At 41.6% G+C, this 19,152-nt stretch overlaps 1 protein-coding gene across 1 annotated transcript in view; it reads right to left on the bottom strand.

Annotated features, from left to right (window-relative positions):
• LOC115458756 (protein mono-ADP-ribosyltransferase PARP4-like) overlaps nt 1-18,530 on the bottom strand; it is a gene marked incomplete at its 3' end in the record, with an annotated part of 153,292 nt that extends 134,762 nt beyond the window's left edge. The window contains 5 exon segments of the mRNA XM_030188568.1: nt 1,033-1,099; nt 5,279-5,474; nt 8,899-9,031; nt 12,345-12,399; nt 18,459-18,530. Of these exon segments, the coding sequence (XP_030044428.1) occupies nt 1,033-1,099; nt 5,279-5,474; nt 8,899-9,030 (395 nt within the window).
• Nucleotides 18,531-19,152: the final 622 nt, after the last annotated feature.

Genomic DNA, 19,152 nt, shown 5'->3' with positions numbered 1-19,152 from the left:
ATGAAGCAAACAACCAAAACATAAGTAATCAGATAAAATAGATAAATAAAACATTACAAAACACTGACAGGATAAAAATATGCAGCCAGCTTCTTCCAATAAAAAGACCTAATGGAAAGTTTCAATAAAGAAGTCTACAGCAGCCTCCTAAATTGCAACAAATTACATTCAGCTCAATGCAGGTCAATGATAACTTTACATGACAAAGAAAGGAAAAGTAGTAAACTTGCATTTCTTGAACACAAATATCATCTCAACAGACTCTGAAGATAACCAGGAAAGTAGAAAGGATCCTGACAAACTTTAAAGATCAATAGATTTTTGATCCTTCCATCTATTTCACATTTATAGCCCTTTTCAACCTCACACTCTTGTCCCCACTCAACTTCCAACTAAATGAGCTGTGATTGGCTGACAGAAACTTGGAGGGACTTAATGGAAAGGGAAGGGAGTTTAAACAACTGAATAAGTGGTGCAGTGGTTAGAGCACAGGTCTTGTAATCAGAGGGTGGCTGGTTTGAATCCCCCTATTACTATTGTTTTAATTTGGACGTCCCTGACTGCACTTGCATGTTTTTTTTTTCTTCAGATTTTTGCTCTCTGCATGGGTCCCGCACAGCACCAACTAAACTAAAATTGCTCCGGGGACCTGCATGCTGCTGTCATGGAGCTAGGTATGATATTTGAGGCTGGCAGAGAGGCATCTCAGGGGGACCAGTGCACCACGAATGCTGGCCTCTCCCACGACCAAATGTCTTGGATTTGGTCCATTTTTGAAATGGCCGGCAGCGGTTTCGATTATCGCTGAAAAACGAAAACGCCCAGCTCAAAAAACACCCACATCCAATGCATTTGGCCGGCACAAGCCATATTTTCGAAACTAAAGATAAACGTCCATCTTTTTCGAAAATACGGTTCGGCCCGCCCCTTCATGGACCCATTCTCAGTGATGGATGTTTTTACACATGGGCGTTTGCATTCAATTATGCCCCTCTAAGAGTCACTTATTTTACTATTGACACAGAACAATACCTGTTGCTGTCAGTGTCTTTTTCTTTCCAGTCTTTAGGAGTCTCAAAAACCTGGCTCTTTTCTTGGTCTACAAGAAATTTACAGAGATTTAAAGATTAATAAACTATGCTGAGACCTACAAAATAAGTTGAACCTGCATATTCTCTTCACCTTCCTTTCATCCTGTTAATAACATAGAATATCCTTGTCAGAAGGCACAGCAGTGGCTTTACTTTTCTCTACACAGAAGAGTCACTACATTTTCTTACATAATTGAAAGGTTATCTCAAACTTACCTTTACAGTCAGCAAATCAGGTTGTTTGGGGGCAGATACTGGCCTGGATATCCAGATTAACTAAAGCAAATTTCATTCAATTACATTCTGATTTAAATGTGACATCAGAAGATTATTTCATCTATGTTCAGTCTGGGTATTGTGAAAATCTAAGCAGGAATGGATTATAGAAGCTCAAAAGGCAGAGAATATCTTGTTTTGGAACAGATAGGTCACAGGTTAAAATTCCTAGATCCTCTCTCTCTCCGACAGTCTCTCATTTTCTGGGGAGCCAGCTTAATCAAATCTGCCTCTACTAGACCATGGTTCCATGAACCTTCATTTACAGTGACCCAGGGGCGTCCCCCACCCATCATTTTATAACCCACCACCCAGGCTAGCCATTTCAGTGACAGTCCTTGATTAAGAGTCAGAGACCACAGCTCTTATATGAATTTGAAACGTAAATACTCAAAATGTGGTTAGCAAATGTCACTGTTAAGCTATGGAGACATCTTTAATCCCTAGATGGTCAAGAAAGCAGAAACCGTATCTTGCAACCAAACCCAAACCACCACACAATTCTGCACTGAGCCACAAAACCAAACACTTAGTTCCTGAAATTATCTCCATAATCCCCTCCAAAGCATAAATATAAAACAGAAGCAAAATCTGAATGTGTACATTATGGTAATGGAACTTTAAAAAGGAAGAGATAAACAGATGACAGCGGTAACAAAATAAAGGCAAAACTGAAAATCAGATTAGGGTCTGTGATACTGCTGTAAGTATTATTCCAAACTGCAGCTCCTTGTCTGAGCCACTGCTGCACTGGGCATGAGCCCCCCCCCCCCCCCCCATCTATAGGAGGAGCCATATTCCCCATGCCTTGTGTTTCTTTGTAGGATGGTCCTCCTGTTTCTGGTTCTGTCTGTCTTGCCTGTTCTTGGCAGGGCCCAGACTAAAGTCCTGCACGGGATCGGGGTTTGCAGGGTTCCCACGGGGCGTTCCTGCGGCGTTCCCATGGAAGTGTACAATGCACTTGCACCAGCCTCTCACCCACCGAGTGCCAAGTTCTTTGAGTGCCATCTCTTCCTCCTTGCTTTAACAGCACAGATGCGGAAAGTCTCCATTAAGAAGGTGATACAGTCACAAATGGTGACGAAATTCAAAAAGGCATGGGATGAACACAGAGAATCTCTTTGAACAAACAGTATGTTTTAAGCCTGTAAAATGTACTAGATATTTTCCTGAAGTGTATTTCTCCTATTTGGCCAGCAGGTGGTCTTTCTTTGCTGTAAAATTGTTATAAGGAACTGAATGTTCTTTTTCTTTAACACAAGCAAGAAGCAATATACTTTTAAAACTTGCTGACTGGGCTCTGACTGGCTAGAGTTTGAAAAATTACCCCGTAGTACTGCTTCAGCCCAGAAGAAAAGAGACACAGATTTTTTTGTTGAGGCTCGGTGAATTTTGCGTCCTGATCTTCCCAGGTACTTTCTAGGAAGTATACAAATGTCTAGTTAATGTTGTAATTGATCCATATTTCAATTACCTGTTATTGTTTGCTGATTGCACTTTTTTTTACTTCATTGTTCCACTGTGACTTGCCCAGAGGCGGCTGCGACTCAGTCGGTGGGAGTGGGTGCTAGTGTAGAGCACAAGAGGCAGGTACAGGTTGACCTGAGCTGCGCTATGCTGGGGATAGACTCTCTAAGTGGCTGCGTATTTTGTGACAATCTCTAATTAGAAAATGGAAGTTATAAAAAACCTAAACTTAAATAGCTGCATGTGTGTGGACGTGTCGAGAGACGCTTAGATGCAACTCCGGCTGTGATAAACTAGGACAGATACCATGGCAGACTTGTATGATCTGTGTCTCATATATGGCAATCTGGTTTAAGATGGGCTGGAAAGGGCTTAGACAGCAATTTTAGTGGATGTAACATGAGGACAGTGCTGGACAGACTTTTACGGTCTGTGTCCCGCAAACGAGAAGACAAACAGCCTGGAGTGGGCTTCGACAGCAACCCCAGCAGTTGGAACATAAGAATAGGGCTGGGCGGACTTCTATGGTCTATATCCCATAAAAGCCAAAGAAAGACAATAACCAAGTATATAATATCATGTTCATTGTATCATGAATTGATAATGAGTGTGACAATTGGGCACACTGGATGGACCTTTCAGGTCTTTTTCTGATGTCACTTACTATGTTACTATTAATCCTCTCTACTCCCAGGCTGATGCATGGACCTCAGCTCTGACACAGGCACAAGCATCAGATGTCACCTGACCTACTGGCATGTGTATTTGGCGACCTCACAGCCAGTGCTAGTGAATCAGAGATAAGTTTTATATGTGTGCATCAGAGTGTTCCAACTTCTGTTCCTTCCTTGCCTGCAGTGCTGTAGCTCGAACCCAGAGATAGACAGACTAGAATTTTTTTTTTTTATGTACCATTAAATTCTTGCAGGACTGAGTGCGGACAGGTTAAATTCATGCGGGCAGGGTGGGAACGGGTTAAATTCTTGCGAAGATGGCTAAGATTCAGTGGAGATGGGTAAAATTAGAGCAAGGATGGGTAAGATTTCTGTCCCCGTGCCAAATCTCTAGCACAGACCAGACAGTAGAGGTTTATATGCCCTACTCCTAGGCTACATCAGCACTAGATCATTATCTGTGGTACCTTCTTGATCCTTGCCCATCTCCTGATTTCCAGCTGGCTAGGATCCCTGTTTTCTATGCCTGCGCTCATACTCTTGTGTTCCCAGTTTAAATCTCCATTCCAGCTGGCCAAATATCATGTATCCTTTGATTCCTTGTCAGTGCTCCTGCCTATGGATTATGCTTTATGTACTATGCCTACCTACAGGCTACTGCAAAGGGACAAGTGAGGAAATTTACTCATTGTACCTGTATATATTTAACCTGTGTATTATGAGGCTAGTACATATTAAACTGCCATGAACTTACTGTGATGTGCACTGCCTTTTACCACGGGACCAATCCTTTGTGGCTGCTTAGGTCTCGGCTGGTTCCCCTCACACTCCTCCAAAGCATAAATATAACCTGTCCTCAAAAGTCAATTTATTATAGAAGGATTCACTATATATATGACATTATAAGAAATTATAGTCATACATATGTAGTATCTTCTTATATAAATGTATTTATCCACATTTGTAGGTTACCTTTCTATGAAATATACTCTAAACATAAAATACATACACTATAGTGTTCACATATTTGATCAATACAAATACTGATCTTTGTAGATTTATGATTCAAATCATTTTCATATGTCTTTTAAATATGGGGTTGACATACAGTTAACACATCCATCTAAAAATTAACAAGATTGCTTATTTGGTTATTTTTCAGCTGATTTACCTGCTAATATGTAGTCCTAACCTTAATCAGAAAAACCTTAAGCAGAAAAAAAATGACACATGCCATATACTAATGATAATGATACATATAATAATGCTAAATATCTAACTATATCAAACTGTAAACCACCTGTAACTTTACTAAACTGTAAGTCACACTGAATCATCAACCTGACTGGAAATGTGGGATACAAATGCTGAAATAAATTAAAAATAAAAATAAGCTTTCTACTAGGTTTAGGACAGCTGTTTATGTAGTCTTGCTTAAGGGAATAAAGTGGATTGTGCTGAATATTGGCACTATCTGCTCATCTTTTAGCCCCACCATGGAACATACCCAATCCCTCCCAACCTTAACCACATTACGTTTAACCAGCCATCAAGATATTCAGACAAGTTATGTGGTCAGCCGCCCTGGATTTTCAAAATATGATGATTTAATTCCAAAATGAACTCCATAAATCATTTTGAATAAAGACATATTTTGACATCATATATGCCAATCATTCATCTCTTTTGATTTATTAACTGATTTTCTAAAAAGTTAGCATTACTAAAATATCTTAGCTGTCTGCTGAGAAGAGTACCAAATACCTTTACCTTGACTTTCTGTCCCTTTCTTTGGATCTATCTGAACTGATTTTTTAGCAACGTAATCATCAGCTTGTAGGAGCCGCCTTTCTTCAACACAATTCTGGATGAAGTCACTGAGTAAAACGGGGATTTGATACTTCTGAATGGTTTTCAGCTGATAAGAACTTAATGCATCAATATTATCCACAATGATGTGAGAGCACTGGAAAATATAAAATAACTGCAATCATTATACTTCTCTAAATGTTTAACTGCTGGCGATAACTGTACTTAGGGACAGAGATCATGAACATTTTCTGAGACACAGCACACTGCAATTTATTATTTATTAATTAGGATTTATTTACTGCCTTTTTGAAGGAATTCAATTGTAGTATTAATCACAAAAAAAAAGAAGAGGAAAAGCCTTCATAGTCAAATAGCAGACGATCAAAAAGGAGCAAAGTTGCCAGATTAAAAAAAAAAACAAAAACCAACAACTTTATTCCACACAGAAAAAAAAATGTCTTGCTTTGGAAGGACTCAACATTAGCTATGTTTAGGCTTCCCACCTGTATCAGATGTCATACATTAAAGGGGACAATTCTACAACTGGGTGCTACAAGCAGGGCCAGCTCAACCTATGGATCAGTTGAGGCACTGGCTCAGGGCACTGAAGATCAAGGCCGTCAAAATCCCAGTCCAGCCTACCTTCAAACTCTTAGAGGGATAGATGTCTAATTGGGATTCTGGTGCCCTTTATCACCAGCATCTTGAGCCAGTGCCTCACCTGGTCCAGTGGGGGAGGGGGGCAGGGCTTGAGCGACAAAGGGAGATACTGGATTACAGGCTGTAGTGGAGTGAAGGGGGCATCGGTGCCAGTGCAAAAAGTTGGCTACGGGCGTGCCAGTCCTAGCTACAAGATGGGCGCATAAAGAACACGGTCTGTGAGCCTATTCTATAAAAGCACATATAAGCAATTATTGGGCAGAGTGGTGCTGGAAAAAATGGTCATGCCCCCCAAAATACTGTACCCTTTGCAGATGTTGCCCCTCCTTGATTGCTATAAAGGAGGAAGCATTATATAAAGGGACTGTAGGATCATTTCTCTGGGCCAGATGTAGGGCACAGATTAGCTACACTAAATTCATTCACTCCCAGTCACGGGGGGAGGCCCTCATCTACCAGATTTACGTCTTTACAATGTTACAGCGCTGATCAGGTGGATACATGAGCTTTATACTGGCGTTTACAACTATGCACCACGTTATGTATGAGCGGACTGCTCTTATCCTTATTCGGCTTTTAACCTTTTACAGGTGCCCATGATGGGGTGGGGGGCTGCACCCTCTGCTCCACCCACTTCGTCGGGTGTGGATGTGTTGGAGACTCCGTTCCAGGGAAGCATCTGGTTCCTCCCCTTTTCTAGCAACGGTTGACAACCCTCACTTCCTGGAGGAGCAGGGTGCAACCTGTTTTAGGGCATAGGCGAAGGGGAGCTGTCACTATGTTGGACATTTTACAGATCCAGAGGGGGCTGTCTTCCCTTCGTTTGCACAAGCACAATGGCAGCTTTCTCATTCTGACTTCTTAGCTTTCTTTCAGCTACGGCTTTACTGTGTATCCCTTGTCCCTTCTGGTGTCCGGGGACATTCTTTTGCCACATTGGATAAACTTTTCTGTCAGCAAATGTCGCCCTTGTGAGTCCCTGTGCCAAGCGGAGCACAGATGAGAGAGACTCGAACCTGGGCTCTGCTAGGCAGCCGAGCAACCCCGAAACTTCACCTGCGGTGACCGCCGGTCCCTGGGGGTTGAGCCCCCAGGTGCGGCCGGCCGGCCGGCCGGCAGGACTTCAGTAGGTTGGGAAAAAAGGATGCAGAGGAATCGGCCAAAAGTAAGTGAGCGATGTTCCCAGGCACAGGCAGAAGTCAGAAGCAGGCCGAAGGTAATCCAAGTCCGAGCAAGGGTCAGAGACTGGCAGCAGGCAGAGAGTAGTCTGGGTCCGAGCAAGGGTCAGAGGCAGGAGCAAGTAATACAGCAACGAACAGAGAGAGTGAATCGCCTACCTTAGTAAAAGCCGAAACGATGAGGCAGGGAGGCAGCGCCCTGAAGTTGAGCAGATCATTGTAGCTGAGAGAGATCAGCTGGAAAGGAGCGCTGCTATAGGCTGGAATGCCGAGGGGGGAGGAGCGCAGGAGTCTGCCCGCAGGAAGACCAATCCCTGCGGAGCAGGGAGGTGGGCCCATGGACCCGAACAGCCCCGGAGTACCTTCGGCGCTACGAGACGGAACGCCGAACCACCGCCAACGGTGCGTCGGACGTCAAGAGAGCGGACGACCCCGCACCGCCAGAGGACCTGGCCGCACCGGTGGAAAGCGCTACGGCATCAAGACAGCGGGGTGTCCTCATGCTGCCGGAGGCCTCGCCGGCCCAGAGGTAAGGGACGTGACAGCAAATAAATTGGCGGCGTGGTACACCGTAGGCAGGGAACATCGACCCTCTCATTTGGCCTCATGGTGGACTGGGCAGCTGGGAGAGGACTTATCTGAGTCAGAACTGGCTGCTTGCTTTGTGTTGGCCTTCAAGGCCATTCCCAGTGCTAGTCTGCATGAGGTGCAGTTCAAGCTATTGTACAGAGCTTTTATCACTAGCTCTAGGGGGAAGCAGATGGGTCTTTGGGCTGATGATACCTGTGTGATATGCCATTGTGCGGTGGGCACTCTTGTCAATCACTTCCTTGAATGTATGAAAATACGGGACTTTTGGATCTTGCATCTTCGGGGCGAGTGATTAATTTAACCATTGAATGGTCTTACCGAGTGTTACTTTTGGGGATGAATCTGCTTTACGTGGACAGGGTATACTTGATTCTCAGGGTCGTTTTATCTGTGTAGCATTAATGTTGGCCAGGAAGACCACACTGGTACACTGGGTTGCTGAAAGCCCGCCACCCTTGCAACACTGGAATGCACAGATGCTTCAGATGGCTCGTTGGGAGCAGGAACAGCTTAAGTCTAACCAAAAGCTGATGAATCAGGCTTATCGTTCCCTTTGGCAACTTTATGTTGCACTATTTCAGGGACCTGCAGATGTTCCAGGAGTGGGGAGGGGGCTGTCTGTTGGGTAATTAAAATTGGGCAGGATGTTAAAATAGTACTCAGCTGAGGGTACTGTCTTTTGTTGTTGTTTATATTTCAATCTGTTCATTTGCTGTGAATTGTGGTTTAGGACTATGTCTTTTCATTTTGTTGCATGAATGTGAATGTCTTGTACCTCAATAAATATTTAAAAAAAACACACACACATTAAAATGTATAGCAAAGACATTGTGATATTTAAGACTTTTCTGGAAGAATGCTATTTGCCTCTTTTTACCTGTGGTTCTGTTTGCAGGTATGAATGACCCCATTTGCCTGACTCATTTGTTACATATCACCTGAAGCCAGATGCTCATGCGCTCTCCTGCTCACAAGCTAATTTTAACCTTTCAGTTATTTAATGCAATACAATTTCCCTTTGACAAACACTAAACCTCTTCTTTTTATTGTACACTTGCATAAATTGAACTGGTTTAAGTAGCACACTACTCTGGATTTGTTTTATTTATAAAAGTTATCTAGAAAAAAAGAGAAAAACAGTTTCAATACCTTTTTATTTAGCACAAAAGAAATGACTCCCCCATTTTCTTGTATGTGACTTTTAATCTTTTTCTTGTCCAGAACAGATAAACGGGTCACTTTCAGAAAGAACACACAGTTTGCAAAGATTCCCACAGCCATCCTGTCAAAACAAAATCAAAACATTTTAATTGTTAAATAACAATGGTGCTCACCTGTAACACGTGATTTTCCATAGACAGCAGGATTGATAAATGGGTGACATCATCCAAAGGTGCTGGGACAGAATTATTTAAAAAATAGCTTAGAACTTTAGTGCAAAATTCTGAGTATGCACAGCCCCTCTCACACACAGTGGTCTCCTCAGCTACTAAGCTCATTAGGGTTAGACAACTCTCGGGGAGATGGGAATGATTGCTTGCCTTATCAATCCTGCTGTCTATGGAAAACATTTGTTACAGGTGAGCAACATTTCTTTTTCCATCAACAAGTAGGACCGAGTCAGGCATTAAGTGAGTGACTCCAAAGATTAGGGCTTCTCAGCAGCGTACTGTCCTAGTCCTCAGAGCAGACCACAGAGTCAAGCGTGAGAGTAGTTAGATAACAAGAACAGATTGACCAGCACTGCTAGTGTTGAGCATGGAGCAGGGTGTGGGTCAAACGACAGGCACCGTTAATGTTGGGGGGTAGGGACTGATGCCGATGCTGGGACCAATGCCAATGATGGAGCTGGAGCAAGAGAGCAGGGGCTGAGGTAATGTTGAGAGAAGATGGCCGAGGCTGGGAGATGGGGACCACGGCCAATGGTTATACTGGGAGAAAGGAGAGGAAGAAACAAGGACATATGCAGGGGAAACACTAGGGAAGAATAGATAAGTATGGGGTAAAGGCAGAGGTAATGGATGTAAAGAGACAGGATGGCAAATACTAAGGGCACAGGGATGTAGGAGAGCAGGAACTCAGACTTAGCAGAGACTCTAAGATTGTGTGGGAGATCAGAAGAAGAAGACAGACTAAGAGTGGATGGGTACTGCGAATGTGAAGACTCATGATTTGGGTAGGATTGAAGTGCAAGAACTTACGGATTACATGGGGGGATAGTGGGGACTAACACCCCCCCCCACCCCCATTTATTAAGCTATGCCAGTGGCTGCTGGTGCGATAATGCCGACACAGTCCATTCACTTTGAATGAGCTGTGTCGGCATTGCCGCGCAGCTTAGCAAACAGGGGAGTAAGACATTGAGCAAAGAAAGGAAGGGCAATGGTGATCAGGTGAGGGCTATGAGACTGAGTGCAGATAAATGGGGGTGAAACTTTTGAAGGACCTGGAGGGTGTGGGGAGGGGTTGGAAGGCAACTGAAAGGTGAGAGACAGTGAAAATGAGGAAAGATGGTAGTCTGCATAGAGGCAAGGCATAAGAAAGGGTCTAGATGTGTACAAGGGATGAGTGGCATGGCTGGTGAAGGGATGAGAGAGAGATAGGGAATGGAAGGACAAAGGGATAAGAAGAGGAAATAGAAAGCTGGTAACTATCTGAAAGGTGAAAAGGAGGAGACTAAAGACAGGAGGGGGCAGAAGATGTAATAAAATCAAGCTATAGGTAGTTAAAAAGTCAGATGACAGAAAAGGAAAGAAAAAAAGATGAAAGAAGGATCAACGTTAGAAACAGATGTAGGAAGAAACGGAATAAAACAGGGAGAGTGAAGAAAGAGAAAATGGAAGACTTAGAAGAAAGCTAAAACAAGAAGAAATGGTAAAGAGACCAGGACCACATGACTCTGTGTACATTAATGTCTGTTAGTGCACGCTAAGGCCCCCTTTTACCAAGCCGTGCTAGCAGCTGCCAGTGCGGTAATGCTGACAAAGCTCATTCAAAATGCATTACCGCACAACAGCCGCTAGCACAGCTAAGTTTTAATAAAATGGCCCCTTAGGGATTTAGCTGGGGAAAAAATGTTTTTTTTCTGAACCACTGAACTTACAGGAACCAAATTATCAGAATACAGGTCCATATAAAACCTGGAAATATTTTTGGAAAACTTACAGACTGAATGCAAAATTGCAGACAAATAAAATCACTTTTTTCACTGCAGTTCCAGGAATGGCCAAAAGGTAAAGTATTGTAATAGATTACACTGATATCGTATGGTCATTGTGAATACTGCAGCACATACCAATAACATGAGGATAAAAAAAGCACCTTGTTAAGAATTTCTCTGCAATTTCTTCTTTTCCTTTTGCTGTTAACTCACCTCTTTATCCATCTTCTGTCTACCTATATAAACTTTCTGTTGCATGAAGGGGGGCACACTCAAGAAGAATGTCAGGAAGTATTTGAAGGGGGCAGACTCAAGAAGAATGTCAGGAAGTATTTGAAGGGGGGCAGACTCAAAAAGAATGTCAGGAAGTATTTTTTCACGGAGAGGGTGGTGGATGCTTGGAATGCCCTCCCGCGGGAGGTGGTGGAGATGAAAACGGTAACGGAATTCAAACATGCATGGGATAAACATAAAGGAATCCTGTGCAGAAGGAAGGGATCCTCAGGAGCTTAGCCTAGAATGGGTGGCAGAGCTGGTGGTTGGGAGGCGGAGCTAGTGCTGGGCAGACATATACAGTCTGTGCTGGGGCTGGTGGTTGGGAGGCGGGACTAGTGCTGGGCAGACTTATACGGTCTGTGCCAGAGCTGGTAGTGGGAGGCGGGACTGGTAGTTGGGAGGCGAGGATAGTGCTGGGCAGACTTATATAGTCTATGCCAGAGCTGGTGGTGGGAGGCGGGGTTGGTGGTTGGGAGGCAGGAATAGGGCTGGCCAGACTTATACGGTCTGTGCCCTGAAGAGGACAGTACAAATAAAAAAGTAGCACATATGAATTTATCTTCTTGGGCAGACTGGATGGACCGTGCAGGTCTTTTTCTGCCGTCATCTACTATGTTACTATACTATGAATGCAGAAATTTAGGCTAGAGGAATAAGGAAGTTCACTTTCTGTTAAGAGCCTTTTCCTTTGTATTTTTAATCCTACCCAAAAAAACTCATTCAGTCTCTCATCTTTCCAGGTCTCAGACTCAAGAAACTTTTAGCATCAGAAAGCAGCCAATTCTCAAACTTTTACCCAGTCTCTGCACAATTTTCCGACTGAAAGTAGTTGTATACTTTCACTTTTAAAACTGCAATGGGTACAATCAATGTACTCGTGTATTGCCATGGGTACAAAGTAGTCATGGATGTATGTACTTGATTTTTTTGTGATGCTTTCTACATGGAATCCGCGTACATTATTTTCCTCTGCTGGGACTGCAGTCTTCAAATTAGGCCAAAAATATGTGTGTTGAGGAACATCACACATACCTCTGGCCACCTTTATGGTTGGCAGTTGTCAGACAGCCCTTTTATCTGGTTAAATTGACATTTCATCAGATACATGGCCTTTGAAAACTGCTGTCCCATGCACATGTACGGAAAAGTTATGTCTTACCTGATAATGTTCTTCCCTTTAGTCTTATCAGACCAGTCCAGACAAATGGGGTTATCTACCAGCGTACAAAGACAGAAAAAGAAAATAGTTCAAGTGATTTGCCCCTTAAGTGTATCATGCAGCACAGAATTTCACTATTTTGAACAGCAAAGCAATGGTGCTCAAAATCCACCTTATAGTCAATATTGAAACTTGAGACTAAGGGGCTCATTTTCAAAGCACTTAGACTTACAAAGTTCCATAGGTTATCCAACTTGTAAAGCAGTTTTTATGCACTGCTATGTATTTCTCCTGATGAAGATAGCGAAACAGAAGGATTTCCTACTGTCGAAAAACAAGGAAATTGGACATTTTTGCCAGAAGGATAATATAAATTGGACACTTTAATTTTGGAGAAACCCCACAGACTGTGAAAATCTTATGAGACTGTACCTTTGTCAGGACAATTTGGATGTTCTGAGCTAAGTAAAGTTTACTTTTTGTTAGAATTAGAATCCATTCATTAGTGTGGATGTAAGTTTAAGCAATTCTAGGAATGTTATAAGAGTCTTTGCTCTATTTTCTCTTTACTTGCAGGAAGGCTTCTCTTTTTGAATTAAGATTTTAGTCTAGTGAGGGATTGTTAATTAGTGTCTATTTGGGTGATTCATATTCATAGTGAGATTTAGTGTTGTGGGCATTTGGATCTGTATTGTGTTAAATTGTGTTACCCTCCCTTCTGTTTTTAAACACAGACTTTTCTCCCACTTCTTTACACTTTTTTTAAATATTCTGGGAGTTTTTCTCTGTGGTTTTTTTTTTTTTTTTCGGAAGGTGGTGGAAGCCTGTGATGGTAATATTTACAGTGGAGCATAGAAGTCAGACTCCCTGTTACACTAAGGCTATTTTTAAAAATTTAATATATTTTATCTTTCAGATCTGAATCCCCACTGTGACACTATATTGGAGTGATGTGTTTGATAGTTTCTTTGTTACATTTATATCCCACATTTTTCCCAAACAAGTTTGAGTTCAATGAGTTTGATATCTGAAAAATAGTTTGTAACCAAAACAAAGTTAACCAGGGAGGGATTCTGGACTGGTGTGATAGGACTAAAGGAAAGAAAGTTATTAGGCAAGACACTATTTTTCGTTCCTTAGCATCCTATCAGACCAATCCAGACAAGTGAGATGTAAGTAAACTAGTGGCCTCAACATAGGCCAGGACTAAAAGTTTGAAACATTCAAAAGAGAGAATTTTGCAAACAAACGCATCATAAATCTCCCCAATCAAATATATATATAAATAAGTAACTGATAGAGAGAAATTGGAATAGCTTTAGAGGTCCTTTCCAGTGGTACCCAGTAGAGAGAACCAAGATCAATCAGAAGGACTCTGGAAAGACAGTATAGAAGAGGAGAAGGAATCAAGTCCCATGATAAGTAGGAATAATAGAAAATAGCACTGATAGAACATAGAGGAGATGTGTAACCGAGAACAAACCCAACTGATGTTTTTCTTCAATGGACCTTTGAAGGTGACAGCCTAAGATCAAAGTATATCTATGAAAGGAATATTGTAACTACAATGGAAGTCATGAAGGAATTGAATATCCAGAGAAGGAAACATAAGCAAGCTATCAGGAGCTGAAAAGCCAATGTGTTTCCCTGTCTACATCTGTGACAACCAGGGAAAATCTAGCAAATTGAAGAATCCCCTTTTGGTAGAATATAGAAGATAGACCAACGGTGTCTAAATAAAATGGCTATCGACTGACCTTGTGCCACAAAATGCCCTATTCAGACATAAAACCCCAAATATCTTTATAAGAGCAAGAAGAGAGCATATGGGCCCTGAGACATGCCATGAAATATGAGACACCCAGAGATGGGAGCCTATTAGGTTCAAAATAGAACTACAATATTAGAGACTTCCTGAAGCTGTGTAACAGCAGTGGCTGCTTGGCTTTTTACTTCCTAATTTAGACTGTATCCCATTCTTGCTCCCTTATTTGTGTTCCTCTTGAACTTTTACTGTTAACCATTCAGCTGCCATATGGCAACTGGTGGACTATCAAATGAAATGTTAGCTGTGCAAAAACATCTAGATTGTAGAATCGCACAAAGTATGTGGTTTCTATAGCCTGAACCATTATGGGCAACTGGTGAAACCGTAATAAATAGTTGAGCAGAGTAGAAGAGTCAGCCACTAAAACCAAAGAAGGCAGTCTACTGGAGCACCCATGCACCATAAGTAAATGCATCAAGATATGCTATACATGTAGCTGCAAATATAAATCCCCAAAAATTTAAGGCAATAATTTATACCAAAGCCATACACCACTACCTCTGTTGTGCACTTGCAATAGTCACCTGTTTTGCACAGCTGCAACAACTGGGTCGCTTCTATAGCTGCAACAACTGCCAGTACTACTCAGCTTAAGTAAACACCTATTTTCCTTGCCTGCAACCACCACCTGGGTTGCACAGTACCAGTATTTCATGGATGCCACAATCAAATCTCTTATACAGTTGCACAATCAGCTATGGTGGGTCTTCATTGTTGAATACATGTAGCCGCAGCAGCTAGAGCTATACACATGGATGCCAAAAACTGGAGATATCCAGGCCACCGCTGTAGTTGGAGTTAGAAAGGCAGGTGAGCAGCTGTATACATACAGGAGTCCACTGTAGATGATGCCATATAGTCAGTCTATACAGGTGGCCACGGTATCTGGTGTTATACAGGTGCTATTGAAGCTAGTGTAAAACTGGCAGCTGCAGTAGCTGGAACCATACAACAGTTGCAGTAACTGGTGCTATTCAGGCAGCAGAGTGATAAAGGTCTGTTACCACAGCTACATCATGCAGCTGGCCCCTGCAGCTGAAGTTATAGCTGTGGATGCTGCATGTAATACGTTAGCTTTGGCAAGTGCATGTGTGTCAATAAACTGAAGCTATAGTGCTCAATTGTACTGGAAACAAAGTTGTTGAGCAGAGATCAGAGCAGCTTTGTTTCCAGTACAATTGAGCACTACAGCTTCAGTTTATTGACACACATATTCTTTTTATATTTGGATAGAATTAATAATCAACAGACGGCAGAGAAGACTCCTAACGCAGGCCAGTACGGCCGAAACACAGCTGTGTCGAGTCCCTTTCTCCCTGCTACAGTTTGGCTAATAAAGTTGATTCTTCATTTTTACATCCAAAGTGTCGTCTTTTTTATGTAATTTTTTGATTTTGATGGATTCATCTTTTAAATACATATTTTATGATTAATTTTAAATTTTGATGTATTTTATATATATATATTTTTTTTTTTTTATATTTTTTGGTCATCTTTGCTGTTTTGTTTCTTCTTCTTCTAGTAGGGTAACTAAGCCAGCTCTGAATCATCACCAACTACCGAACCTCTTTGATTGTATTTCTCTGTAACTGAAAAATAGTGATACCATGCTGAATCTGGTAAGCCAGCTAAGTAACTCATGTTGAAACTGATTGAGCCCATCGAATTTGGTAGAACACATCCCAAACTGAATTGTACTCCTTGGATGGAATAGAAAGTTAAAGCAGACAGGTCGTCTCCTGGCCTCTTACCTTAGGTAAATGCACCAAAAGTAGAGTAACTTCACTGAATGACTCTTCAAAAGGTATCGTCAATAAAAATTATATTGCCAATCTTTTCCAAAACTTCTATCAGTCACTATATTCCTCAGTCTTCTACCTCTGATAAAGACTTAGATGCTTTTTTTCTCACAACTTTCCCATTCCACTTTAACGGAATCTCAATTTATTTATTTATGAACATTTATACCCCACTTTTTTCCACTTAAAGCAGACTCAAAGTGGCTTACAATGTACAGATTAATCAATTACAATTACATTGGATAGGGGAGAAGGAACAGGGTAAGAAGGAAAAGGGAAAGGGAAGAGAGACTAAGATGGACTGTGGAAATCCAGATGTGGAGATGGCCCAGAGTGGTTCGAACAGTTCACGGCAAGGCGATCCACAATTGGGAGCTGTAACAATACCCAGTAGGCGCAGGCGAAACAGCAATATGTGGCCAGGAGAATGGTAGTGGTCACCAGAGGCAGACAACAGCAGCTGGAGGCGGACAATGCCGGCGGGGCCCAGAATGACAACGGGTCCGGCAATACCACCGCAGAGAAAGAAGGAGTCTCTTAACTTCCCCATTACGCTAGAAGAAATCAAGTCAGCCATTACAATATGTCCATTAAATAAAGCGTTAGGAACCGACTGTCTCTTGGCCGAATTTTACAAAGTCTTTTCTTCAGACCTTTGTCCCCTTTTGCATTCCTGTTATAATATTATTACTGATCAAAAAGTCTTTGGCTCTTTTGTAGAGGCCAAAATTGCTATTCTCCCTAAACCAGGAAAAGATCCTGCTTATGTAGCGAATAACAGACCTATCTCACTTATAAAATCTTGACAGTAAAATATATGCCAAACTGCTGGCTTTAAGGTTGTCCTCCATTCTCCAGTCATTAATCCATCCAGATCAGAATGGATTTTTACCAAGTAAATCCACTACAGATAACTCAAGACTTTTTTGTAATATATTTTCCTTAGCGCCTAATTATTCACAGCCCTTGATTGCATTATCCCTGGATGCATAGAAGGTACTTGATACAGTAGAGTGGTCTTACTTATTTAAGGTTCTATTCTGGTTTGGTTTTGACACTCCTATTAATATGATTAAAATCCTGTATTTGAAACCCCAAACCAAAATCGTCTGTCAATAATATGCTCGTCTGCTTTCTCTGTATCCAGGGGTACATGAAAGGGGTGTCCCCCTGCCCCCCTTTATTTAATTTAGCAACAGAACCTTTAGCCATTGGACTTAGACAAAATCCACTCTATATTACCCCCAATTCAATTCCTCATATATTAAACTTTAAAGATTTTTCCCACATATCAGGGTACAAAGTGAATTGGGATAAAACAGAATCAGGCTTATTTTCGAAAGCTCTGAAACAGGCTTCTTTTACTAGTCCTTTAATAAAGATTGATATTTGATTGGGCCCTTTGGTATAAGGAAAATAATCTGTGACTTCTCTCTCAATTAATAGCTAATGGAAAGTTTAAAACATTTGCACAATTGCAACAAGAATTTTCCCTCCCCAACTCCCAATTTTTCAACTGACACAGATTACAAATGCCTATACTTTCATACTAACTTGAATATTAAAGTTTTACTTTTCCTCTACCAATTTATCTTGGTCCTGCTCCAAGCAAAAAGGCTCATTTAAATATATATTATTTGATTGTAACAATGTATACACCTTTTAGCTTGATATGTGGTCCAAAATACAGGATATTATACAGTTTACAGAACCCTTAGCTTTTAAACACATTATTTGGGTGTCTCTAGTAATGTCTTACTCTCTATTCAGATGAAGCCTCTCTGATTTTCTTATCTCCATAGCTCTAAAATTGTTTATTCAGCATTGGAAAGATAATTCTAACTTGTCCATTTTTTACGGTGGAATACTTTATTGTTTAGGAAATAAGAATAAGAAGACATTTCTCTAAAGTTCATTTCCCCAACTTGTAAATGTAAGCGGAAATGGCTTAAGTTTTATCATTATTTACCTAAACACTCAAAAATCTCCACTGTACCGTAAGAATGTTTCCTCTCGCCTGCTCATTTTTATGCTTCATAGTTTAAGCGTAATGTTCCTTGATATTTACATACATAACATGTTAATAACGAATATAATTCGGCTCTATATGATTTTGTATGACTGTCATGTCAAAATAACCTTAATAAAGATGATTTAACAAAAAAAAAAAAAAAGAGGAAGAAAACGAAAGCAGAGTGGACAAAAAAAAAACCACAACTGCATTTACTTAAAAAAAAACATAATAATAAAAACGAGGGGCAGTTTATATATATAGCTTAATTCAGTTCAGAATAATTTTTTATAATGAGTGGAAAACATCTCAAGAACAGTATATAAAGTAAAAGGTATGCACGAGGATAAGGACAACGGGGAATCTCTATGCTGTTGGTGATTTCACTAAGGGGAGATGAGAGATAAACTAGATCCCCCTATACACCTCGACTCAAACGTGACACCTGAGCAGAACACAAAAATAGAGGCGCTCACCTCGCGCAGCACAAAGATTCTTTAAGATCAGCACAGCAGCCCTCTCAGGACTGGCTCGAGAGTCAGTCCATAGAACGCAATGAACTTACGTGCACACCCGGGTCCCTCACCCACGGATGTACCAAGAGCATGCGCACTGATCTTACCCCATGTTGGTCATTCTCAGTTTCCCCTTTCCCCGCGCAGCCGTCATTGCCGTACTCTCAAAACAAAGCAAGCAAACCTATGAGCAGCTGCATCTACGTTGTCGCTCTTTATTGAATGTTGGTAGCATTTCTATTTCTATTTAATCTCGCTTATATTTTCAAACATGCCTGCTTGTGCAGCGTACGGATGTACACAGAGGAAGTATATTAACGGAATAACTATTCACAGGTGGAGTAGTAATCCTATATAATAAAACACACCTCCAACATTCTGAAGCTGACTGCATGGCTGAGGCATTCCTGCTCTCTGTATCCATCTCCTGAATTGACATCACGTACTTCCGGGTTCGTCACAAGCAGAAGTGACCAACCACACGAGGTTTCTTGGCTTCAGAATGTTGGAGGTGCATTCTATTAAATAGGATTGGTCAGTTCCTTGAAGCATAGCCAGAGCTCAGTATCCTGCACAGTAACGCTCAAACACCAGAGAGAGAGAGAGAGGGAGGGGGGGCTGACACAAGAGAGGGGGGGGGAGGTATCTCTGTCAC

This window comes from Microcaecilia unicolor, unplaced genomic scaffold, assembly GCF_901765095.1.
Source record: "Microcaecilia unicolor unplaced genomic scaffold, aMicUni1.1, whole genome shotgun sequence".
NCBI lineage: Eukaryota > Metazoa > Chordata > Amphibia > Gymnophiona > Siphonopidae > Microcaecilia > Microcaecilia unicolor.
Note: the sequence above shows the minus strand (reverse complement) of the source record. Positions and strands in the feature narration are given on the sequence as shown.